This window comes from Ochotona princeps, chromosome X, assembly GCF_030435755.1.
Source record: "Ochotona princeps isolate mOchPri1 chromosome X, mOchPri1.hap1, whole genome shotgun sequence".
Taxonomy (NCBI): domain Eukaryota; kingdom Metazoa; phylum Chordata; class Mammalia; order Lagomorpha; family Ochotonidae; genus Ochotona; species Ochotona princeps.
The window spans coordinates 51,255,507-51,283,184 of NC_080865.1; the positions used below are offsets into that span (position 1 = coordinate 51,255,507).

General features: G+C 34.7%; 1 protein-coding gene across 1 annotated transcript in view; it reads right to left on the minus strand.

Annotated features, from left to right (window-relative positions):
* HDX (highly divergent homeobox) overlaps positions 1–27,678 on the minus strand; it is a 123,045-nt gene that overhangs the window by 88,326 nt on the left and 7,041 nt on the right. The window contains exons 2-3 of the mRNA XM_004592790.3: positions 11,980–12,126; positions 6,186–7,292 (exon numbers count right to left, since the gene is read on the minus strand). Coding sequence (XP_004592847.2) covers positions 6,186–7,292; positions 11,980–12,126 — 1,254 coding nt within the window. The remainder of the gene's footprint in view (positions 1–6,185; positions 7,293–11,979; positions 12,127–27,678) is intronic.

The window sequence follows — 27,678 nt, forward strand, 5'->3', positions numbered from 1 at the left end:
TTTTAAATATGTGATGTTTTATGTGAGTTAGCAAAATTGGAAGTTTTCTTAATTTGCCACCCATTAAGTGAAATTTGATTAACTGAAACAATCAGACTAAAATCAGGTCTCTCTGTGAAATTCTGCAGCTTCCCATCATTATTTTCTTTCTGCTTTAATTGGAAGAACTTCCTTGGTGTTTTTCACTTATGGTATGTAGAACAAAAAGAACGCTTGGCATGTGATAGGCACTCATCAAATATTTGCTGATAAATTGATTAAATTAGCTGGAGTTTTTATTATTCACGGTTATCACTTGTTAAAATTCAATGGAAGGCCAACATTGCGGTATACAAGGGACAATTGCATGGAGTTGGTGGGAAAGAAGCTAGCTGCTTCTGGTTGAGAGCAATGTGATTTGGAGCAAAGAAAAGACGTCTTAACATACATAAAATTTTGTTTCCGCTCTTCACTAAGTCTCTAGAAAAGCTTCTAGGAATGAGATTACTTTGCAAATATAATTTCAGTGCCACCCCTTTGAGGCAAGTAACTAACAATTTAAGCATGTTAAATTTCTTATATTGATAGAAAACTGGTGGACTCTGCTGGAAACCTGTACAGAGACTTCTTTGAAAACTAGAAATAGACCTGCCAGATGGTGCAGTGATCTTAATATTTTGTACATATTCAGAAGACATGAGTTCATGTAATCAAAGAGATATCTGCTCTACTGTTTTTCTGGGAAACACTATTCACAATAAAGAAGATATTGAATCAGTCAAGGATTCTACCAAAAGATGGTTGGATAAAGAAAATATGGAATATTCATACACATTGAAATATTATTTAGCTATCAAAAGAATGACGTTCCATGATTTGAAGTCAAGTGGTTAGAAAGGAAGAACATAATGTTGAGTGAAAAAAGCCAGATGAAGACAAATACCATATGTTATTATATGTGGGAGCTAAAATTAAAAGAAGAAAACAAGCAAAACAAAGCAACGCCCATGGCTACTAGTTCTGTTACAAATGCAATGTTTTGTCAAATTTCATTTCAAATATTTGTCCAACAAATTTGTAATAATTATCTACTTTTATAGTGTTACTGATTTTGTGAAAATTTTATAATTTTATTCATATGAGTGAAGTTGAACATATTTTCCTGTTGCTTGACTATTTTCCTGTTAGGCTTTATTTGTTTTTAAATTTTTACTTTTTGAACACTTATTTAGTCAAGACATTAAGCCTTTGACTATAATGTAAATTGAAAATAAGTTACCCTAAAAGCTATTAAGCTAAAAAAGACTGTTATGGAAAAGGGCAATAAACACTTGAAAGTTGAAAAGCAATCCTTTTATATCTGAATTTAAAATTGTGCTTGTAAATAAACTTCAATAACAAAGTGACCTATACACTTTAAAGAAGTATTTTACTAGCCTATTTTTTTAAATTGACAGCATTCAAATTTTATTTTTTTATTCCTTACATAATTTTATTGCTTATATCCTACAAATACAGGAGATTGAACACATACATTGAACACATAAGTAAACTTATTTAATTAGCTTATGGAGTTATTTTCTTCTAATCCAAAGATGCTTCAGATATACAATCACAAATCCAGATTTCCTGAAAGGCCCTCTAGCATATTTCAAAAATATTAATCTTATTCATGTAGACCTTTGAGAAAATACAGAGTATCTTCACTTATTTCAGAAAATAAACTGTCAAATGCTAACATTAAACTTTAAATATAATTATATGCCCCAAGTGTAAGATCTGCCTGAGACTGATCTCTTTTATTGCTAATTTGGAATTCAGACAGCCAAAGGTATTAAAACTCAGATCTCAAGCTAGAGGAAGCTGCAAAAAGCAGTGGATAACCACTTGTGAAAACCTCAAGGAGACAGCCAATCCACAGAAATTTGGAGAAAGAGATTATAGATTGAGGGATATAATAGAATAGTCAACAACTGTGGGGGACACAGGAGTGATATTTTCAGAAAACTAGGATATTGGAAAGTTTGTACTCAAGAGGGTAAGTTTTATGTACACATGCCCAGGAGTGACAGATAATATTCAACCATTTTTAGAAATTCATGCTTGCCTGATTAGTGAAGATTCTCAAATGCATGGAGTTAAAATAACAAGATTGGGAATAGGTATTTGGGTTTTTTTTAATTCTGATTTTTCAAAAGATTAACGTTAGGAGCTATATAAAAACAGGAAAATATTGTCCATTCAAAGAAATAAAGTAAATCTCAAGAAAATGTCCCAGAAGAAGCACATGCATTACTTTTACGAGACAGTGATTTTAAAATAACTGCTTCATGTTTAGCATAGGCCTCATGATAAGCACAAAGCAAATAAAACTCTCAAAGATACACATGAGATGAAGATAAGCATGACAGTATACACTAAAACAAAACAAAACAAACCTAACACATCACACACACACACAGACAGCAAGACAGCAAAACAGCAAGAGTAGGATTAAAGAATAGTGGCAATAGTAAATCCTCTCCTTTCAATAACTATTTTAAATATAAATAGATCTAATTCTCCAAACAAAATGCAGACAATACTGAATGGATAAAAAAAAAACAAAGAAACCAATACCAAGATCCAACTATATGCTGTGTGCAAGGGACTGACTTTAGCATTAAGGACATACATAAGCTGGAAGTGAAAAGATGGAAAGCAAAGGATAGCTAAAAGAAGGCAAGCATGGCTATGCTGACATCAGAGAACCTATACTTTCGGTTAGAATCTGTCAGGAGATAAAGAAGTTCACTATATAATGATAAAAGAATAAATTCTTCACGAAAATATAGTAATCATATATACATACACTCGAAACATTGGAGAACCTAAATATGTACTAAGTAAATATTTAAAAAAAAAACTGAAGAGGGAAATAGATCGCAATACAGCACAGTAGGATATCTCAACACTTCACTTTCAACAATGAAAAGAATGAAGCAGCAACCATGAGGGTGCTAAAAACTGGAAAATCCAAATGGACATCTACGAACATTCCATGCAACAACAACAAAGTACCTTTTCTTCTTAAGAGCACACAAAACATATTCAAGAACAGATCATATGTTAGATCACAAAGGAACCACTTCATTTTGTGGAGATTGAAATTATGTCTGCCAATGATATTATTAGAATGACCATCAAAAAAGAGGATAAAGAATGAAAAATGTACTAACATGAGGAATATAAATAATACACTCTTGAAAAGCCAATGAGCCAAAGAACAAACCAGGAGAAGAAAGGTTTCTAAAATCACGAGACAAATGAAAACAGAAATGCAGTATGCCAAAACTTAACATGCTGCATCAAAAGCATTTCTGCTACGATTTGAATGTATTCTCTGAAAGTTCATGTATTGCAAAATTAGTTCACAGATTCATGTATTAACTGTATTTGGAGATGAAGAATTTAAGATTCAATCAGGGTTACATGAGATTGTGAGGGTTGAGTCCCTAGGACATCATTAGTAGCTTTTTAAGAATAAGATAGAACAGAGCAAGTTGTATTGTCATGACACGCCCACTACAATGTCATGGTGCAATAGGAAGGTCCACACAATGTGCTGGACAGTTATCTGTGACATGCTCTTCGATTGCAAAACTTTCAGAATCATGAATCAAATGAACTTTTATTCGTTGTAAGTTACCTGGTCTCAACATCATTGTCACAGCTACAGAAATAACTAAGGAAAGTTATGAGTGAAATTTTTGCATGCATTAGAAAACAAATAAAGATGTCAGATTTTATACCTTAAGGAGCAAGAAGAAAATAAGGAAATATAAATTTAGAAAAAGAATGAAATAACAAAGATTGGGGCAAAAAATAAAAGAAATAGAGGCTAGAAAGAATAAAGACAGTAAACAAAACTGAGAGTGGAGTTTATATTTTTGAGTAACATTTATTGTAGGTTAATGAAGAAAAACAGGGAACCCAAATAAATTATGAAGACATTACAGTTGATACCATAAAAATATAAAGAAACTTAAGAAGCTATTATGAATTATATCCTGTACATATACAATACACCACAAATTAGAAAATTGGAGAAGATCAATAATGAGTAAAGAACTCTAATCTAGAGAAAGAATTGGGAAACAACATCCAGGAGGGGCACAGAACTCCCAACAGGCTTGATCAAAAGTGATCTTCACCAAGACACATGATCATCAAGCTCGCTTCAGTTGAACATAAGGAAAAGATCCTTAAATGTGCACGTGAAAAAAATCCATTGACATATAAAGGAATGTCAATTAAGCTCACAGGAGATCTCTCACAGGAAACTCTACAGGCAAGAAGAAAATGGAGTGACATATTCCAGATTCTAAAAGAAAAAAATTGTCTGCCTAGGATAACATATCCAGTAAAGTTTTCTTTTGTCTTTGAAAATGAAATAAAATTCTTCCACAGTAAAGAAAAGTTCAAAGAATTTGCCTCTTCCAAACCTGCCCTACAAATGATACTTAAAGATGTTCTCTTGACAAAGAGGAATAGCACCTACCAAAACCAAAGGCAAATGTTAAGAACATCCCAGTAAAATGACAACGGAAGAGTAAACCAATGAACAACCCATTCCTAAAATGACAGGACCAAAGTACCATCCATACATATTAACCCTGAATGTAAATGGCTTAAGCTCAATCAAACATCATAGTTTAGTAGATTGGATTGAAAAACAAAACCCGTATTTGTTGTCTAGAAGAGACACCTTTCACCAACAAAAATCGGCGGAAACTATATCGCATGGGTTTTCATGTTTTCTGTTAGTTTCACCTCTTCAAAACACTTTCTTCTGATTAAATGCCTCAGTGACTCATAGATCATACAGTAGCATCATTTTCTGCAAGAAGGTTCTTGATTTTCATCTCTTCAGCTACACATTAGTCATTTAATAGCATGTTATTTAGCTGCATGGTGATGTTAATTTCTTTTTTCTTCCTGATGTTGATTTTGTTTTGTGGCTTTTCATTTAAGGGGATGTATAGTAACTGTGTAATGGAGACTATGGTACCTAGCAGCATGTAATTTGACTTCATGGCATTGTAAATTTCTATTTTTCTTCCTGTTGTTGATTTTGTATTATGACTTTTCATTTAAGGGGATGTACAGTAACTGTGAAATGGAGACTATGATATTCAGATGTGAGGATACATTGTAGTATGCATCTCTACTTCCAGACGAAGATGGACTCCCTATGAAACAGTTTACTATATCTTGACAATAGGATTCTGGACTCTCTGCCATTGTCCATGCCCACAATGATGGACATATGACTGTGTATAAAGAACTTTACTATAGTAATGATATAGAGGAACTGGGGAGGAGGGCAAATTGGGGAGGGGATAAGGGAAATGCCAGGAGCCTATGGAGCTGTATCATAAAATAATAATGATAATTAAAATATAAAACATTTACTTTTAGAAGAAGGTATTTGCTGCTTTGCAGGCTCTAACTTCTCAACCACCAATATCTGGGGGAAGATTGACTTGTCTAGCTCGGTATCCAGGGAAAGCAGTATTCACTGAGTAAAAACCATTATAGGAATAATCTATGTTCAAGAGAATGAGCCTAGCCAATTTAATCCTATTTTAGTGATGGGAAATGCTATGTTTCCCATAAAGCTACCATTTCCTGAACAAAATCATTTTAAATGTCAAGGGAAAGCTGCCATGTTATAAAAACGACTATATTCTATTAACAGAAAACTCATCATTTTATACATGACAAAGAAATCACAAGATTCTTCAAGAAGTTGAGCCCAAAACACAGCTCTGAGCCAAAATTTTCAAGTTATCTTAAAATATTGGTGACCTAGGTCCTAAGTCTAAGTGGATGCAGCTTGTTAAAAACCAAACATAGCCTTTTAAAACAGTTACAACATTGCAGTATGCATACTTTACTCCTGAATAAAAAAGAGGGCTCCCAATTAAACTGTTAAATATATGTGAACAATAGGATGCTGGACTTTCTACCATTGTCTACACCTAAAATTCTTGACACACATGAACAGCAAAATAAAGGACTTGTGACAATTTCTGAAGCGTTACACTATTGTAATAGTATTACACTATTTACAATATTGTAATATTATGAAAGGAGAAATCCCTGTGCTTATAGAATCACATCATGAAAAAAATTTTTAAAGTGAGAAAAAGTTTATATATTACCTGGTAATTGTTTTGGTTTTGTGATAACCTCAATTGGTTTGACGATGCAAAATGTGGAGAAAAATTATTCCTTGATGGATTTGTAGTACTGTACATCGTACTCGAGGCTGTATGTAATGAGGTCCGTGGTGTCAAATGGTAGTCTCTATTTTGATACAGTACGTTGTCTGACAAATCTCTGATATTCACCATTTGTGAATTTGGCATGTTTCTTCCTGGTCCAGACAAAGTTGTACTTTGGTTCTCAGCTCGAAGGGAACTGCCACTTTCATAAAATCTTGAGTAGCTTGATATTTGTGCTCCCATCGATGCCAACTCTTCTTCTCTGGCATATTCATCCTCAGCATCTCCTGTCTCCATGGCAATGGACAAACAAGTTCCTTCTGCTGAGCTAGACTTCTGTGGTACATTGTTCCCCAGAATTCTCTGGGGGTAATCACTAACTGCCAGGGAAAAAACTTCGCGGATTTCCAAATTCTGAGTTCTGCAGTAAGGATCTCTAATTGTTGGCTTTTGTCCACATAAGTTGTGTGATGCTAGACCTGTGTGTTCAGGCTTATATGATCTTTGAATCCCAATGGGCTCAATTTTGCAAGGTCTGTGGCACACAGATGGCTTTTGAGGTACTGTGATTTCAGAAGCTTGTACTGAAGAGCTGCCATAGTTTTTCTTTGTATGGTTGTATACTGAGTTTCCGGCATTTAGGACACTTGTCTGTCTTGACAAAATAATTGTCTTTTCACCCAGGAGCAGGGAGGCATTTTTACAGTGTGCTACTTGTCTTTGAACAGGAATGTGCAACTGAAATTCAGTATCATTTTTGTTGGTTGTTTTCTGAATAGGAATTTTATGCGCTTCTGTAATTTGTGTATTTGTATGCTTGGTTGTCCCTGGTCTACTTGACGAACTGGCTGGACTGTATATACCAGTAACAATGACGTCATTGTTGGCTGATGTCCAAGATTGTTGGTTTGAGGGTTGAGCAGCATTAACCACATTTCTGACTGTAATGTCTGGAGCTGCCAAAGAGGTACCAGAAGCAGTTGCAGTTGTTCCTGATTCAGAATTTTTGCTACTCATTTTTCTTCTTTTATTGCCAACCCACGTCTGGAAGAATAAAACAGTAATGTTTTAAGAAAAAATTTCAACATCAAAGCAAGAAAAAATTACTAAGTCAAACTATTCTTTTCTGTCATAGAACCAAGGCCTATACAAAGGTCAGCTAAAAAGATACAATAAAAGAAGCAGTAACTAAATTATAGGGCAAAGATGATCAAGGACTCAAATATCTAGGAACTTTAAGACCAGAGTATATTAATGCTCTGCTTTTCCTCAAAACACATCCAACTAATACATATCAACAACTCCAGAAATGTTTATATCCTTTAATCCAGTAAATATCTTTCTGGAAATTTACATTAAAATAATGACAGATGTAAGTAAAAATTTATATGTAATGATCTTCATCATGTATTTTTTAAATGATAGCATTCTAAAGGTAGATCAATGATATTAGAAAGTGTTTCTAGCATCATTAAATACACATATTTGCAATCTTCAGGTTTAATGAATTCTTCATATAGATACATCATGACTTGATTAATTTAATATTGCTGATATGCACTTTTAAGAAATGTTTATTATAAACTATATTGCAATGATTTCATGACACATACAATCTTGTACCCTTGGTTCATTGGAATATACTATTAGTAGCTCTGATACTTTTAAAGCATCCTCCAATATATGAATTAGGATTTCCTTTACTCCCACCAGCAGTGTGTATCACCTTTTTGTAGCCTTTGCTGATTTTTGAGTTAATAAGTCATATAGTTGCTGATTTGATATGAAATTTTATGGTAACTATATTACTTTTATAGGATTGTAAATTCTTTTACCTTTACTCATTTTCATATTGGAGTGTTTGCCTTTTTAAATTGATTTCCAAAAACAATTTTCTACTAAATTTTCGCAACTTTGTTATGAGTTGCAAGTATCTTTTTCCAGTTTGTTATTAATATATGGTAGTTATTTCCTTTTCTTTATATTTTTCTCTACTTACAAAATTTTATAAAATGAATTTATATTACTTTCATAACCTGAAAATATTACTAATAAAAATAATACCTGTAGCTGGCATTTAAGATTGTATTACAAAATGCACATTTTTTGCAAGTAATTTATTATAATTACTTTTGTATTATTGCACTAAGTCATGATTCTTTATAAACTGTGCAACAATAATATATTTCATAAAGTAATTACCAAACCTTATAATTATTCCAAAATGCATATGGATTGAATCTCCATTATGTCAGCTTTATATACATACATTTTTTGGTAGAGGTTTTCTAATATTATAAATGAAGAAACTGCAATTCAGAATCAATCAGTAGACCGTAGAAAGACATTTTGCCAGCAAATGGCAGAGGAAAGATTCAGTCAGTTCTACCTGAACTGAAAGCACATTTACTTTCCACTACTCCACATGAGGTGTTTAGAAATCCCTGAACTAGTCATTTCTAATAACCTTTTTTACTTCTATAATTATAACTTTTCTCAAGATAATGTTCCGGAAACTTTGATGCTCCCTTTTACTTCACATGCAGCTTTGGAAATTTTTAAACACTTACTGTCATGAAACAGCAGGAGTGAGAATTACAATCAGAAGGACATGTCAGTATAAACGTCACAGGAGAGAGTGGAAAAAAACCTCAGTCTTTAAAGTTTATACCCAAGAGAAGTATGTTAACAGGAACATTTTATATAAATGTAATTTCCTAAAAGGTGAATTTTACAAATACTCAAAAATAAATTGCCATGCTGTGGCTTAAAGAAATGTGGGAAACCTGATGCATTTGTATCTAATTTTTAAAACAATATAAGAATTACATTAAGAAGCCTGTGAACTAGTACAATTAGAATTTAAGAATTATTAAAGAACTGGAGGACATTTTGGCTCTATTTACAAAAGCAATATAACTTAGTATGGTCTCTTCACGTGATACTTGTCTCAACTCAGGCAGTTGAAGAGTGATCTTAGTGCACTGCAAATTTATATGCCTTACTTACACAGTTGATGCATATACTACTCTGTGTGTCTGTGCATAGTGTATCTATATATTCCATGTTATTTGTAGCTATTTTATAGCTCACTGGATATTATTATTATGTACCCATCAAAAAATAAAATGGAATGGAATAATATGCATATATGAAATAGCTATCTAGCAAACTCATTTTTTCAGAACACGGCCAATATGGATCTCACAAGATCTATGTGCTTCTCAAAGAGGACAACCCCTACTCTTAGGAATCACTTTCTCTGAGTTTTTACATAACTGTAACAACTATTGTACCTTCTTCTACAATGTATTAGAAAAACAAAATGAAGGGCATGCTGATAGAGGTTGCTGTTGCTAGGTACCCACATAGCACCAAAACTAAGAATGCTCATTAGATATTGCTAGCTAAAAACAAGAAGAAAAGGAAAACAACAGAACTTACTTTTTTAAAATCACTGAATAGCCTCGAATTTTTTTTTTAGTAGAGTGTGGTAATTAATCCCATATATGTTACCAAGTATTGAGCCTCATTATTTTATAACACAATGTAATTGATTTCCATCATGAAAACTCTGAGTCAAAAAAAGTCATAGGTTATTTGTTGTTCACATGCTCTTGAAGAAAACTGGAAAAGCATATATTTGAAAAGTATTTCCATTTAAAGCGTTGAAAATCATGAAAACTCATTACTAAATAACCAAATTAAAATTGCATGGAACACAAAATTTACCATTGTATATCAGATGCCTTGTTAATATCTTGTTAATGAAACAGAAAAAAAAGGATCTAACAAAATTCATATGAGATTTTGGTGTGAGAAACAAATGAAGTAATACTATGTAAGAAAAAAGAATGAAAGGCATTTAATCACCAAACTTTGGTGTTCATAAAATTCTATTTTCATTTTTTCTGTTTTTTTCTCTGTACCTTCTTTGTTTCCCCATACTCCTTTAAATTATATTTTTCTCTTGGATGCTTTAAACTTCTAGATCCTCTTTACATCTAAATCAAGTTGTTAATGCAGTAGGAGTTGATAACTTTTGAGGAAAAATACAAAAAATAGTTTGACAAAATAATAGAGAAAAGTATCTTTTAAGTAGAGAATATAGACCTAGCAAAATAGTGCAGGCCTAGGGCCAGACTAGGGAGTGAGGAACCCTTTCCTCTGAACAAAAACAGCTATCAAGATTGTCTTGGGGTGTAGATTAGGAAGCCTGATATTCTGAGTAAATCTAACACTTTTCTAGATTAAAGAGAACAAATCTTTTTTCACAGTCACTCATAACTTACATTAAATTTTACTTGTAATCTTCCAAGAATTTAAATCTTCCTTTTCTATTGTTTGTATTTTCAGACTCTTTGGAGCATAAGTAAAAATTTCTGCATTTGGACACTTTCAATCTTCAAGCATAATCAGGTCAATTATGAGGGGAAGATTGTAATAACAAATTGGAAATATGAATGACAACAGTCCACAATGTTGTTGCCTAGGAAGGCTTTTCACTTTAAGGCAATTCAAGATAAAGGACACACACGCATACACACACAAAAAAAGGAAAAAAATAACACAATGAAACTATTGTAGAAAAAAATTCATATTTATGAAGTGAATTTCATCAACTTGAAGCGTTATATATTTTTATATTCTAATATAATTTGGAATTTTTTTCTGGAAGTTTGTTTTGTAAAGACATTTTAGATCGGACATACAGATAGGCAGCAAATTTCTGGTTGTATGGTGATTTCTATCAGCAAATAAGAAGCAGATATTTTGGATATTTTTTTCTTAGAACTGGTGGCCCAATCCCTTATTTGAAGGTGAATATATCATTTAATCATTAGGAAATGTATTTTCTAAAGAATTCTGATTATCAAGAAATTTTTATCTTTTAAAAATCTTGGAAGAGTTATCTAACAGGAAAATAAACTTAAAAACAGATACTCTCTGTTTTGCAAATTTGCCTAATGAATGCCAAGAATGGGAATGTTGGCAATCTTTGAATTACTAAGGTTTCACACCAGCAGGATTTGTAGCATGTTCAAACAAACATGAAAGGGCCTGTGCACTCAATAAAACCTGTGACAAATGGTGGTGGATTTATCTTTTGCCTCCTATCACTTTCTCATTGCCTTGCAAGAACACATAGCAACCTAGAGATTTACAACTGAATAATCTTGGTCATGATAAAAGAAAAATCTCCTCCCTAGGGATTTCTTGTCTCTTGCTCTTTAACCCAGTAAAAAGCATGCATTTTAGAAGGTAGTTTCTGTACAAAAGTCTATGTTTTCTTCAAAAGACACAAATACTGAAGTCATGAATAACTAATGAAAAATCCAAATACAATGAAAAATATGCACAGCATTCCCATAGTAAATATCTGTTTCACAGATATTGCCCTTCCACTTGGAAGGACGAAATCTAGACTAATGTGTGGTTTAAAGAAAGCATGAAACCAACAATTGATTATATAGTCATTTGTTAGTTTAAAGAATTAGGATTTTCATAATGATATCATTATACTGCAAAGGTTTGGTATTTTCAAGGTATTTAAGAGGCAAATACACACTAAATGTATGTTCTATATTTTAAAAACTAGATATTGCTATATCAGGAAAATGAAGCTGCTAACACATTAGTGACTTCATAACCTGAATGGGTATTTTCAAGGTAATCAAATGTCATTTGTAATAAAAAGCTATAAATTTGAGTGCAAGACCTCAATACTTACCCTGACTACACTGAAGTCCAGCTTAGTCTCCTGTGCACACTGTAATATGAGCTGGAAGCAATTTTTACTTTGATTTGTCATTCCATTTTCATAATAACGCTGTAAAATCCTTTGTTGCTCTACAGTAAATACAGAACGTAGATTCATCTAAAAATAAAAGAAGATACTCTGAAAATTGAAATAGGAATTTGGTATGTGTAGAATTTGTACAATTTCGTCTTTCAGTACAATTCCAGGGCTTCCAAGCTGCAAGATTTCTTTAAATGAATTGATCTCCAGTAATGGACAGTAATTTGTGTGCTAAAGGGAGACAGCTTCTCACTGAAAAATATATATAATACAAACACTGACTTTTCTTTTCTTTTCTTTTCTTTTTTCAGAAAGAGCACCAACTTTAAGGGCAAAAAGGAAAAAGAAAAAGAGAGGAAAGCCCTTATCTGGTTAGCGTCAGTGCATGGAGGGAGGGGGGAAAAAAAGGTTCTTTCACTGAGATAAACATTTATGGCTAGTAAAGCCAGGGATGGTGGTAGCCATACGTGGTCAATTACCACCAGGGACACTCACTGTTCTTTGTCAAGCCAGGCATCTGGTGTATGTCTTAACAGGCAGAAGCTATGGTGTGGAACAAAAGAGGACTCTTTTGCCTCTTTCTAGGATAAAGGGGCTCTTTTACATATTAAAAAAAAAGAAAGAAACAAAAACCTTTCTTTAAAGCTTGAAAGTAAGCATGAGGTTTCAGTAACTATTAAAATTTCCTCCTTTTACACAATTCTGGTCAACATAATTGCTATAGTTACTGCAGTGTCTAAATCAAAATTCAAATAATAGATACTGTATTAAAAATAAGCTACGTGAAGCTGTGTGCCTATTAAATCGATACTATCCTAATCAGACAAAGTACATAAAAAACTGCCATTTTCCTAATAAGACAATTTGTATTGAGGAACAATGACTCTGTTAATCTCCCAAATCAGAAGCAGCTTAAATTACTTTTAAAAAGGTGAATTCCAGCTATGTATTTATGAACAACACTTGCAATTAGATTAAGACAATTTCAAATTCTTATTCAAACTAGTCATACTGAAGTTGTTATTCCTGAAAGTTGACAGAAAGAAAATGTTTCACAAGGAAAGTGTCCCTTCAAAATGAGAATATTAATAACAAAAATACTAAAGTCCAAAACAAATGGAAATGTTTCTGGCACACTGTGTATAAAAACAGTCAACTGTATTGACATGAAAATACAAAGTAACATCCATTTCTCTTAGTAAAAGGAGTCCAAGAAGGATATTAATTTGTGCACTGACTTTCTTGCTCCCACCTATCTCTCTATCTAATGTTAAGAGAACTCATTAGAGAAAAATCAGATGTGGGAAACGCCATGTTAAAGATAAAGTTAAATTTCTCCTTGCAACATTCAGAACCAGAGATCTTCATTGACTTTCTGCAGAGTGGGTTATCCAAGTACACTAATGTGAAAGTACAATTCTCTTCCATGCAGCCTAACCAAGTTTTTAGGAATTTTTGAGTCAGTTAATAGGGATGACTCATGCAGATGCAACTTTGATTAGGTGGTTACCAGTTTCCTGAGCAATTTCGGGATACATCTCCTAAATGGCACAGCCATGATCTGAAAAACAACCAGAAGTTGCAGGTAAAAATACCTGAAACACCTTCTCTAGTATGTGTTTTTGAATCAAGATACCACTGTGGAATGGATTCAGAGGGTGGGAATCTGGGCAATGGCTCTAATGTTTCTCAACAAAGCTGTACACCCTGCAAACAGCCAAGGGTACAAGGCATGGGAGATTTCTAAGTGAGAGGATACCTTCTCCAGTAATGGATGTTTTTCTGTTGATTAGCAGGTGCTGTTTCATTTAATCTAGTATGATATGAGCCTTTTCAAAGCATAGCAGGTTTTTCGCCGTTGATAAGCAGTAGCCAAGCCAACTTCTATAGTTTACACCTTGAACATAGGTAATTATGTGATCTTTATACATTTCCCCTTAAAGGCAGTAACAATCTCAGTGATGTCACTCTGCTCATGAGAGTCACTATTTTTCTGTCAGATTAAAGGGACTTTATTACAGGAAGACAACCCCATCTGAATAAGATAACTTGTCAGTGTCTCTACCTGCCCTAGGTATCTTCCTCTATGAAGGCACAAGATGTTAAATAACAGCACAAAGTTCTTATCATTTGTTTAAAAAAAAGTTGGGAACAGGGTCTTTAAAGATATTCACTTTCAAAACTGGGTTCTTGTTAATGTGGAAGATAAAAATGACAAGTTATTCGCTACTCAGGAACTGATGTTTGTTAAGTTGCCATATGAAATTGGTTCAATCAGGGGATTAAATACTGAAGTAACAAGATCTGTGTTCTAGCTCAATTCCCCTGCTGACTCTTCAGTAGGTAACTTAATGTATGTGAACAACCATTTTAATCTGTGGAATGAAGGGTTATGTAACTACCAATTTGGGTTGTTACAAAAAAGTTAGGATACATATTGGTTACTCATTACTATGTCAATTAATTCCATAATGATGTAAATTTTTGCTGATGGTATGTTGGAGCTTTTAATTGACCGGGATGATACTCTGCTGGCTCTGTCTTCAGACCAGAAAGGGTATACCTAAGAAGCCGTTGAACTTGACTGGACAATAAGATGCTGGACTCTATGTTTGGTATATGCTTGCAATGGGGGAATCTCAACTGAACTTGAACTGTGGTTATGCAACAAGGTGGAGGAATCCACCATGGTGGGAGGGTTTGGGGAGGGGTGGGGAGAATCCAAGTACCTATGAAACTGTGTCACATAATACAATGTAATTAATGAATTAAAAATAATAAATAAATTTTTTTAAAAAGTTAGGATACATAAACCAATGTTCCTTATCTGTAAAATATTTAAAGTTACAACCTATTTGTACATTTAGTATAACTCAAACCTTCATATGACTCAAACTTATCTATCATACACAGGAGAGCAATGACTCTTGTCTCACTGAGGTTTGGCATTTAACACTTTCTGGAATCCTCTATGTCATGGAGTGGTGATCAAATTATGTTCAGCATATTCTGTGCAAACAAGTGGGACAATGAGTAAGATATTTTTATCCTTTGCATCAGAAGTAGCTGAAAAATAAAGCTTGCAGCCCTGAGTATTTCCTTAGGGGTTCCAGATAGCTAAGGCTGACTATATTTTGACATGGAAATATTTCAGACAAATCTCTATGCAACACTGTTCTTACATTGTTGATGCAATACTCATAAGCATATCAATATCCTAAAAGCGTTTTGTCTGGTAAACAATTTGGGCAGTCCTAAAACAATTTACTCGTAAGTAAACATTCTTGGAAAACTTGATTTGGAGATATGAGGAGTCTGTAAATTCATCACCAATTCTAACGTAACAGATGCCTTTCAGTATTGAATATTTGAACTTTGAGTGATCTATTAATGTTTTTGTTTACAAATGTGGAGGTGAAATTAAAATAGAACTTAGAATATCTTCGTCTTGACCAACATGTCTATTTTAACAATGTCCTTCATATCCATTATTATTAGTCACTTTTAAACTTTCCTTTTTTTCAGTTTAAGGTTTTATGAGTTAAGATAAAGGTATGTAGTTGTGAAACCACCACTACAATTAAGTGACAGTAATGTTCCATTATTCCAAAATATGTTTGTATGGTATCTCTTTATAATCAATCCTTCAAGGTACTAGTTCTTGATAACCAATGATCTGTTTCTATAATTTTTTATAAACTATCATGTAACTGGAATCACCCATTGTGGAGCTTCCTGAGCCTAGTTATTTGTTTTATAGCATAATGCACTTAAGATCCATTTGTGTTACTGTGCATCATCAATAGTTTCCCCCCTTTTGTTTACACTGTTCCTACCAATGAATCATAGTCAATGCATCCATCTTTTGAATAGCATTTAGGCTGTTTCAAGTTTTGTTGGATGAATAAAGATGTCAAAGTCATTTTGTAGACAGATTTGAATCAGAGTTACAGACAAGAAGAAAGATCTTCCATCCATTGGTTCACACCTAAAATAACTTAAACAGCCAGGTCTGTGTTAGGCTGAAGACAGGAGCCCAAAGCTTCTTCTAGGTCTCCCACATGGCTGCAGGAGTCCACACACTTGGATCATCCTTTGCTTTTTATCCAGGCACAAAAACAGGGAGCTGGATTGTAAGTGGAGCAGACTCACTAGAATTGTTGCCAATACAGAATGATAGTACTGCAAATTCATTCCAATAGACCATAGCACCAGATCTGATTAAATTTTTAAAAAGAAGTTAATGTTATAAATATACTTAAAAATACTAGTTTGGCTGTATCATGCAAAGTATGACAGTATAAATTCATTGTAAGTATAAATTCATTGTAAGTAAAAATTATAAGCATTTTTGATCCTGACGCAGTAGCCTAGAAGCTAAAGTCCTTGCTTTGCATGCACCAGGATCCCATATGGGCACTGATTTTAATCCTGGCAGCCCCAGTTCCCATTCAGCTCCATGCTTGTGGCCCCAGAATGTAGTCGAGGACAGCCCAAAGACTTGGGACCCTGCAACCACATGGGAGACCCAGAGGAGGCTCAGGGCTCCTGGCTTCAGATTGGTTTAGCTCCAGCCTTTGCAGCTGCTTGGAGAGTGAATTAGCGAAGGGAAGTTCTTCCTCTCTGTCTCTCCTCCTCTCTGTTTGTATCTAACTTTCCAATAAAAACAAATCTTAAAAAACTACAACTTAAAAAATTTAGAAGTATTTTTTGGTTTTTAATATTTATCATCTCATTAAAAATATAGGGAGTTTTACTTATTATTCTGCCATTTATTTTTAGTTTATTTATAATTAGAGAACACTCTATATTATTTCACTTTAAAATTTACTGCATATGAAATCTGGCATTGGGAGGGGTTCTGATGGAGGAGCCTGGGTAACTCTGGCAGGACACAGTCCCTGCAGCTAAGCACAAGAAGCATGATAGGAAACAGCCCAGAATAGGCCATGGAAAGTTTCCCACTGGCATACATTTGGCATGGGTTGGGTGCAGACCAGGCTGAATCAGTTCACATCATCCACTGGCAAATCCGAACACCAGAACACTGTGGGTCGGGACAGGTTCGGTTACGACAAAAACCAGTACACAATACAGAATGCCAAGGTGAGGTTGCCTGTACTGGATGTGACTGCACCACCCAACCAGCACGTGTGACAACCATGAAGGGAGGGGCCAGAGCCAGCAGGGGGATTAAAGGGGTGGTTCCCTTGCCGGACACCTACTCCCACTGGAGACCAGACTAAGCAGGGGTACAACACCTGTGTGCCTCATGTGGACTAGATCAGAGGAAAGCCAGGCTGGGTGGATTATTCCTACTGGTGCAAGCATAAATTAGAGTGGGTGAGGGTTGTTAGGGCTCAGCCAAGCTGGCATTGGGAGCTAATTCTGTCAAGTCAAACCACAGAACCACCTGGAGAGTGCTTAAACCCGGATTGAGAGAGACCTGGGAGGGAAACAGTGGGTTCCTCCCTCTTGGGTTACCACTCCCAAGGGAGGGCACGAAAACTAGGACAGGGGTTAGGTGGCTAGACAGAGAGGCACTCAACAACATCCGTGAGGCCTGGATAGTTGAGCTGGTTAGATGGAACTAAGCTTCAATACCCATTGACATGTACGAGAGCCAAATGGGATGTGGGACAGACTGGACTAGTCTGCTACACAGACTGGCAAACCATGGCAGCGGGCAGACCTGGTGGGGGTTATTGTGGGTCACTCTGACTAGGCTGCAGCTCCCACTGGTTTATGTGAGGGCTGAGTATGTGCTGGGCAGAACCAGGTTGGACTGCAACATCCATTAGTTCCAGTGGAAGTCGGGGCTGAAAACAGAACTAACCTAGCAATTGTAACCACCAGCTGATCGTGGAGATGGACTGTGCCGGGCCCTGTGCTTGCTAGAACATACAAGAATCTGGTCTGGGAATATCTCAGACAAAGTTTCTTTGGAGATCTCCCCAATCAAAATCCTGGACTCCGGACCCTAGCCAAGAAAAGACAGAAGACAGAACAAGTCAATCAACCACCTCAGCTATATGTTGGCAGCGAAATACTGGGCAAATGGAGACTCTATGATGGACTATGTCAATCAGTGGATTCTTCAACGACCTCATCACGCTCGGAGTGGCGAGACTGGCAGCGATTCATAACTGGTGACCTATCAAAACCACTTGAGCAAGTATCTCAGAGCATGCCCCACATCCGGGAGTTGGGGTGGGTGGGAAACTGGGTGGGGCTTCTCCATCAATATCCTCCTTTACCTCAGATACATGAAGGAAACAATATGGACATAATAGTCTTACCCACTTCCCTATAGCCCCTGAGCCTTTTTACCGTAATTAACTATGTAAAGATTGTCAACAATATAATTTAAAAAAAATTTTTTTTAAAAAAGTCCCTTCTCCAGCTCTTTCCTCTTTGAGAATACTCACACACTGTTCAGCCCATATGACACAATTTCCTGATCCCCTAGTCAGAAATGTAGGATTTTTTTAGTTTATTTGGCAATGCAGTACATATTTGTAACTGGCGCTACTCTTCAGAAAAAAAGTGGAAGAGAGAGCACACGGGTGGGAGGATGGAGGAGAGAAAAAGAGAGAATAATTTGATTCCTTCTTCCGCTGCACCCCAACCCCAACTCCCATTGAAATTACAGGCACTATTGTAAGTTTAGGCAAAAGTGTACAACTCCACAGTTCCATGACACAGAACCAATCTTGGGTCAAAGTCTCAAAAGAAACAAGGAGATACAGGGAAATTAACACATATATGCCATTTATCCAACTTTTGATTCTCCTTGTCAATATGCCTCATTGTGTTGACTTTCACAATTCTCAGTCATTATTTTAAAATTTTTGTCTAAAGATTTTTGGCTGTAATTAATAAAAGAGAAGGCTGTAGTTGGCTTAGTCCATCTTGGTCAGAATTAGAACTTTACTATTTTATTTATAAAAACATAGATCCTATTAAACTCCCAGGAACTTCAAGTTGAGGTAAACTTATATTTAATATTTGTGAAAGACCAATGTGTTAGGGATTATTTTACTAAGAATCTAAACATAATAACCATGTGTAAATTGTTCTCTGTATTTCTCATTTTTATACATGGAAGCATGAACAACTATACTTTTAAATGAATTAAAAAGGAAAAATTTAGTGCAAATGAAATGTATTTGTATTAATATATTTTCAAACATTTTCCCTTGGCATTTTGATTTTCTTAGGTATGATTATGTGTGTTTCTTGTGGAACTGTATAGTGTCTACTGGTTCTGCACAATTTAGCTTGAAGCTATTTAAAGATTCTCTATTTACCACTATACTCCTGTTTCAGAACTGTCATGTGAAATGACTCATTCTAGGAAGCTAAAGTGCATACTATTTGAATCAGCTTTGTTTTTCATAAGCCCCAGTTATTTTGGTTAGACATATTTCTAAACATTTCTGATTTAAAAATCTAGACTATAAAATCTAATCCCAGCAGCCCCACTTCCCATCCGACTCCCCACTTGTGGCCTGGGAAAGCAGTCAAGGACAGCCAGAGCCTTGGGTTCCTGCACCCACGTGGGAGACCTGGAAGAGGCTGCTGGCTGCTGGCTCCTGGCTCCTGACTTCGGATTGGCTTAGGTTCGACTGTTGCGGCTGCTTGGGGAGTGAATCAATGGATGGAAAATCCTCCTCTCCATATGTATCTTTCTAGTAAAATAAATACATCTTTTATTTAAAGCAAATTTTCTTTCATAAGGGTTGGTTACCATAATGAGCATTACTTATTAAATGATTTTCCAATAATTATGTAATTGTTCTGGTCTCCATTAAAAGATTTAGATTCTTGCATCTGTTTTTTTTTTTTATAGGTTCTCCCATTCTCCTTGTTTTCTGCTGTTATTTGTCAATGCTACTAGTGGAGTTACTTTAGCAATTCCCTCACACTCTCCAAATTTTCTTGGATTTTTCTTTTCATTAATTTGCTTCTCTTAATCTTATAAAAGAACAGAGACTTTTAGGAAAGGGCTAGGAAACTCGCCCATGACTATCATTTGAGCCTCACCTTGTAGTTTGTGTGACACTTATTTGGCTGAGTTCACTGGGTTTAATACTGGGTTTTTATACCAGGGTTTAATAGCATGTTCTTTCACACTAATGAGCATTTGTGGTGGTCAAAATGGTTATCTTATTTCACATACTCTGACTTAGCAATAGTGTAATAGAGAGTTTAATTAAAATCAACTCCTTTATATATTGGGCATATGATTATGGTGAAGCACAACTTATGTCACCAATTGCTAAATAAACTGGACAACTGCCATATATTTTGCTTTATATTGAACAAATAAGGATTAACAACACAGAGGAATTGGGGTCATGGTTGGAGAGGCATGAACTTATAGAGTTTCAGGGCTCTTGAGTGAACTTTGGTATTTCACTTTTAGGTCATTTTATCAATTTCGTAGAATAGTGATAGACTAGGGGAGGCCATCAATCTAAGCTGCGCTTTGCTAGTACTAATGAGAGCAAGGGTTTAATCTTTTGACAGTCTAAACATTACAGCACACTCTGCTTTTAACTGTCTCAACCAATTAGGCAGAAATGAGACTGTGGCAGATCCTTAACTGCAAAGCTCCTGAGAGAGATAGAGTAAACATTCACATGTTTAGTTCCCTAGCTTCTAACAGGGGTGAGGAACTTTATTTTTAAATTTTTTCTACCAAATGCAACTTGGATATTTATAATATCAAATACAGGCCATGCAAAATTACCAGCTTAAGAATTAGCCTGTTATATATTTATTGAATATTGAGTTCTGCCTGAAAACATTTTAAAACTTAGCAAATTTTCCAAAATTAATGAAAATTAACTCACCCAGCCAACAAGCTCAACAAATCTCCAATAATAAAAAAGATGAATACAATGACACCAAGGCACTTCAAAATCTATTTGCTGAAATTCAGAGGAAAAGTGAAAAGTATCCAAAGCAGGCAAAGGAAAACCTGCACAGTCAGTGAGATACCTCATTGAAGAAATGCAACACAGAGAATAGTGAGAAACATTTTAGTGCACTAAGAGAAAAGGAAGGAAGGAAAGAAAGAAAGAAAGAAAGAAAGAAAGAAAGAAAGAAAGAAAGAAAGAAAGAGAGAGAGAAAGAAAGAAAGAAAGAAAGAGAAAGAAAGAAAGAAAGAAAAAGAAAGAAAGAGAAAGAAAGAAAGAAAAAAGAAAAGAAAAGAAAAGAGGAAGTAACTGTTACCCTGGAATCCTTTATATAAATAAACATCAAACTAAAAGTAAGGCTTTTCCCGGGCCCGGAACAGTAGTCTAACAGCTAAAGTCCTCCCCTTCAATACACCAGAATCCCATATGGGCACCGGTTCTAATCCCGGCAGTTCCACTTCCCATCCAGCTCCCTGCTTGTGGCCTGAGAAAGCAGTCGAGGATGGCCCAAAGCGTTGGGACCCTGCACCCGTGTGGGAGACGCGGAAGAGCTCCTGGATCCTGGTTTCAGATCCAGCTGTTGTGGCCACTTGCAGAGTGAATCAACAGATGGAAGATCTTCCTCTCTGTCTCTCCTCCTCCTTTAATAATATCTGATTTTCTAATAAAAATAAAGTAAGTCTTAAAAAAGTAAGGCTTTTGCCTCATACAAAAAAGAAAGAGAATATATATATCATTAGCAAATATAGAATATCAAAATGATGTTTATCATTTTATCATCACGTCCCTCAGGTAGAAGGGAAATTATTACAAATTGTCATTTGGACCCACAAATTGGAAAGAAATTGGAAAGAGTTAATATGTGGTTAAAATGAAAGTCCTTTTACTTATTAAAATTCACTTTAAAAGATCATTGTCAAACTTTTAAATTTAACATTTATTGGTGTTTTAAGACATACGTAAAAGCAAAATGTATAGTAACAATTATAGCAAAAAAGCCAGCAGAGGAGAAATAAACTATTACAAGATTATTTTATTATATGGGAATATGGTGACTTATATAATAAGTTAAAGAAGTATCCCATGATCTGTAAAGGAATTAATAAAACAACAAAAGAATGATGGGCCAGCGAAGAATATAAAAAGAAATATCATAAAAATATTTAATTTGTTTCAATTTGTTGAGGAACAGGTAATATAGTTAGAAATCAAGTAGTAAAATTATAAGTTTAAGCTCAATAACATCAATCATTGTATGACTTGTAAAAGCTGCCTGAATATACCAGTTAAAAGGCAGATATTTTCATAGTAAACTTAATTTCAACTATATCCTGCCAACAAATAACTCACTTTAAATACAAAAATACAGCTATATGACAAATAAATAAATGAGTGGCCAGAATTTTGTGCAGTGGTGAAGATGCTGCTTGGGATAGCCACAACCCATATCAGAGTGCCTAGGTTCAAGTCCTGGCTCCACTTCTGTAACTGCAGGTTCACAATGATGCGCAGTTTAGGAAGCATCTGGCTATAGACCCAGTATTTGGATTGCTGCTGCCCATGTCTGAGACTGAAATTGAGGTTTTTTTTTTTAAGATTTATTTTATTTTATTGCTAAGTCAGATATATGGAGAGGTGAGACAGAGAAGATCTTCTGTCCATTGATTCACTCCCCAAGTGGCTGCTATGGCTGGAGCTGAGCCAAGCTGAAGTCAGGAGCCCAGACCCTCTTCCAGATCTCCCACGCGGGTACAGGATCCCAAGGCTTTGGGCCGTCCTCGACTGCTTTGCCAGGCCACAAGCAGGGAGCTGGTTGAGAAGCGGAGCTGCCGGGATTAGATCCAGCGCCAATATGGGCTCATGGGTGTGCAAGGCAGGGACTTTAGCTGCTAGGCTATCGTGCCCAGCCCTAGACTGAATTCTAACCTTGGCGTCAGCTTGAGTTGTTGCAGGGTGACCAGCAGATGAAAAAATGTGTGTGTTTGTGTGTGTGCCTTTTTTTTTCTTGTTTATTTATTTGTTTTTAACCACTTGAAACACAGTTCACTGGCTCACCTCTCAAATCCCAGCAACAGTTCAGGCTGGGTTTTGTTAAAGCCATAAGCCCAGAACTCTTTCAGTTCCCTTGTGGATGTCAAGGGTGCAAGCACTTCAGCCATCATCTATCTGCTGCCTGCCAAGCTTTAGCAGGAAGCTGCATAGCAAGTGAAGGAGCCAGGACTTAAAGTGACAGTCTAATATGCGATCTAGATGTGCCAAGCAGCAGCTTTAGTCACTGTGCCATCATACCTGAAGTTCTCTGAAATCTTTTTAAGTTGACATAAATGTAATCCAGCTTTCTTTTTGATTAATGTTCCATTATATATTATTAAATTCATTTAAAAGAAAAGCCTTACTTTTAGTTTGATGTTTATTTATATAAAGGATTCCAGGGTAACAGTTACTTCCTCTTTTCTTTTCTTTCTCTCTTTCTTTCTTTCTTTCTTTCTTTCTTTCTTTCTTTCTTTCTTTCTTTCTTTCTTTCTCTCTCTCTTTCTTTCTTTCTTTCTTTCTCTCTCTCTCTCTTTCTTTCTTTCTTTCTTTCTCTCTTTCTTTCTCTCTCTTTCTTTCTTTCTTTCTCTCTTTCTTTCTTTCTTTCTTTCTTTCTTTCTTTCTTTCTTTCTTTCTTTCTTTCTTTCTTTCCTTTTCTCTTAGTGCACTAAAATGTTTCTCACTATTCTCTGTGTTGCATTTCTTCAATGAGGTATCTCACTGACTGTGCAGGTTTTCCTTTGCCTGCTTTGGATACTTTTCACTTTTCCTCTGAATTTCAGCAAATAGATTTTGAAGTGCCTTGGTGTCATTGTATTCATCTTTTTTATTATTGGAGATTTGTTGAGCTTGTTGGCTGGGTGAGTTAATTTTCATTAATTTTGGAAAATTTGCTAAGTTTTAAAATGTTTTTCTTGCTTTTCTGATTTTCTGTAAAAAAGAAATGTGTATGTTAGATTGCATAATATCTGTGCACAGTTCACTGATGCACCATTCATTTTTTTTAACCACATATTTTTCTGTATGCTCAATTTTGGATAGGTTATAATTGCAGATTTACAAGTTCATTGAGTTTTCTTTCTGCTAAGGCAAATTTGCAGATAATTTTTCTTTAAACCTATCCTATTTGTGTAGTTATAAATTCATATGTTGGATTTTTATCTCTATGATTTCAAGATGGACTTTTGTAATAATCTTTGATTTATTTTCCCAATCTGCTCGTTTCCTTCAACCTTCTTGAAACATCTAAATTGCTGTGATAACATCTATTTTGCCATTCTTCTTTACAAATTCTGTTTCTATTGTTTTTATAATTGTTTTTCCACTACAATATGAATTACGTATTTTTCATGTTTCTTTGCATGGTTGGTAATTTTCCACACAATAGCAAATTCTGTAGATTTTGCTATTGGATACTCTATGTTTGTTAAGTCTTTAAATATATTTGCCCTTTGTGCCAGTATATATTTAAGTTATCTGGAAATTGGTCAGCGCTTTTGGGCTTTGCTTTTGTTGGGCAAATCTAGAATTATCTTTACTCTAAGGGCTAATTTGAGTCATTATTGAAGAAATAGCTTTCTGTGCACATTCTTAAATGTACCATGAATTATGAAGTTTTCCAGTCTGGCTGGTCCCGTGTGAACTATGAGGATTGTGTTGCTTGCTCCTTTCCAGTGGTTCTTTCTTTACACTAAAAATGCCTTCACACAATTAAGCTAATCAACATTCAGTCAAGATTTGAGGGGTTTCTCTGCAGAACTCTGGAACTCTCTTCATGCACGATTTTCCTGTCTGTGCAGTTTGTCTGCTCTAATATGCAGTCGCTCAAATCTACCTACTTTGTCTGCCCTGAAATATGAACTCTGCCTCCTCAACTCAAAACGATCCTCAGCTGGTCTGGCCCCTCCTTTAAGCTACCATCTGGAAACGTTCCCAAACATTGTGCTGTGAGCCTCATAGGGCTCATCTTACTTTTGTTTCCCCTTTTTTTTTCTCTCTCTGAAAAATCATGGCCCTGTGCTGCCTTTTGTTAAAGGCCTGAAATCCTTTTTCCTAATTTTTTTTTTTAAATTTGTTCGTTTTTGAAACTTAAGTTGAAAGAGTAAATCCTATTCCTCTTACTTCATCATGGCTATGAGCACATGTTAAAGTGACATTTTGGAGAAGTGGAGTGGGAAAACTTTACTAGTTCATGTATTAAAATGCACTTCTTGCTGATCTTTTGACTTTAGTAGAGGTAATCGACCTTTTGAACCTCAATTCCTTCATCTGGAAAATGAGGCTATAAAACCTGTCCCACTCTTCTTCACATCATGAATTATCTTCATTCATTGGAATGGTTTGTAACACACAATACAGTTTATTTTTGTTAATAGTTAATGACCAAGCATTTCCACCAAAAATTACTCTCTTAACCTGCACCAATCTACTTGCACACCATTTGTATACACATCTCAAACAAATGAAATATTTATTACTTAATCATGGCAAAAGGAAGGCTGATCCTATTATCCATGTCTGTATGATGCTATTTTTACTTTATAAAATATTAGAGAATGCAGAAGTTAAGTACTGATGGGTACTGTGTCCTTGTAGGTGGGTGTCTTTGCAGACTTTTTAGTGCAATTTTAGTATTAGAAATATATATTAAGTTCAGTGAAGTTAATTAAAACTAAGTAAATAACTGGTGTTTTATCTAGCAAGAGTTTGATCAAATCTATAGTAATTAACTGATACTTTGATCATAATAAAATGTGAACATGTAAAATAATTGCTATTGTAAATCTTGTCTCAGAGACTGTCACTTTCATCTGTCATTTACATTTGGTGATCTTCACCTTTACAAAAACTGTTCTATTTACTTATTTTGTAATTAACTATCCAGAATTTACAGATGTTGACAAAAAACTTCCAGCATCTAAGCTAGTTACAGACAGGCTGTGCAGTGTGATATGAAGATATTCTTCATCTCTTTATTGAGCTATAACTTGCACATCACATTGTATATATCTCTTATCTTTCATATGAGAGGCATAATTGGCTTCTATCACTCAAGTGAAAACACAAAATATTTTATTTTAATACCAGGTTATCATATGACTTAGGGCACAAAGAAATAATACACTGACCTTTTTAAAGCACTTCACAATTTGGTGTAATTGACATTCATGTTTTTCAGCTACATAAAAGCTAAATATATACTCACAATGACAAACACAACTTACAAAAAGTTTTATGTACACATCTTACACATAAATATGTGAAAATACATCTATCTATCTGTCTATGGAGTCTAAAACCTCATAGAAATGCATATTATGAAAAAAATGCATGTCATTTTTTGTAGCAAAAATAAATTTATCTTTTATTTCCTTTTCCTATAAGCATTTTGAAATAGGCTTTTATACATACTCCAACACCTATATCTGTAATGTTTAAATCTCACAGCGTATTGTCTGTAACAAAGAACATTCACTGACAATAGGTATCTTGGATCACAGAATATTTTATTGATGTTAATATTTTATTAGTTTTTAATGGCCCTTGCTTTTATTAAATGTTTGTATATTAAAAAAAAGTATCAGCAAACTACAGGTTCCCAATGATGCACTGAGATACCAAACGTTGTATTATAAAAGCAAAACATAAAGACAGAAACATAAGCAGTGCCTCAACTGGGTATCTGATTTCCTCAGTTTTTTATCTCTGCTTTCCTATAAAGCCATATACATAAGGACATACAGATTATATGTGACAAGCAAAGATCAAAGATACATGTAGTGTCTCTTCAAAAGCTATATAGTATCTTGATCTATATGTATTTGTTGGCTAAATTGTATTTATGTTTATATTTGCAGCACTAAGCAAATTTCTCAAGTGAATTACTTCTACCATTTATTAAATCAAAGCATTTGCACTGCAACAAGCATTGACTGCTGGCATTTCAGCTTCTTACAATTTACAGTCTGGGTTAATGTATCTAAAATATAGATTGCATTTTTATTTACTATTGAAGAAAACCCTATAAAATTCCCCATAGCCACATGTTGGAAAAGCAATTTAAATACATTTTCAACATATCACAATAATCTATCCGTTCGTTAGATTTTACTCTATTTAGAGTTTATCTTCAGTTCTTTCTTAACTCCCTTTTCATCATCCATATAACTCCATCCTATTTCTCCTCTCACCCAAGTCTCAGAAAGGAATTTTACTCAACACTAAAGTTTGTTTTAAAAATTAAAGTCAGATTTCTTCACTTAGACTAGAAATTCTTTAGTGTTTCCTGAGTCAAATTTACATTGTTTATAGTAACAGTTGAAAAGTGTTTTCTCCTAGAAGCATGATATGGATTATCCAATTATTTTATACCCTCATTCCTGCAAAAATATATAGGCAAAAAAACATAAGCACACAATCTTATTTTTAGAGACCAGAGAAAGATCCCTCACTGCACACTACCTAGTGACTAAATAGAGAGCTTTATATGAACACACAATGTAGGAACAATATATAGATGTTATATACGTGTTTATATATACACTGTTTTTTTTACACTGTTAGTAGAAAATGGAATTAATATAGGCAGTATGAAAATAATCAGAGGTTATTTCAAAATTACAAATACAGCTATCACATCATCCTGTAATTCCACTCCTGGATAATTGTCCAAAGG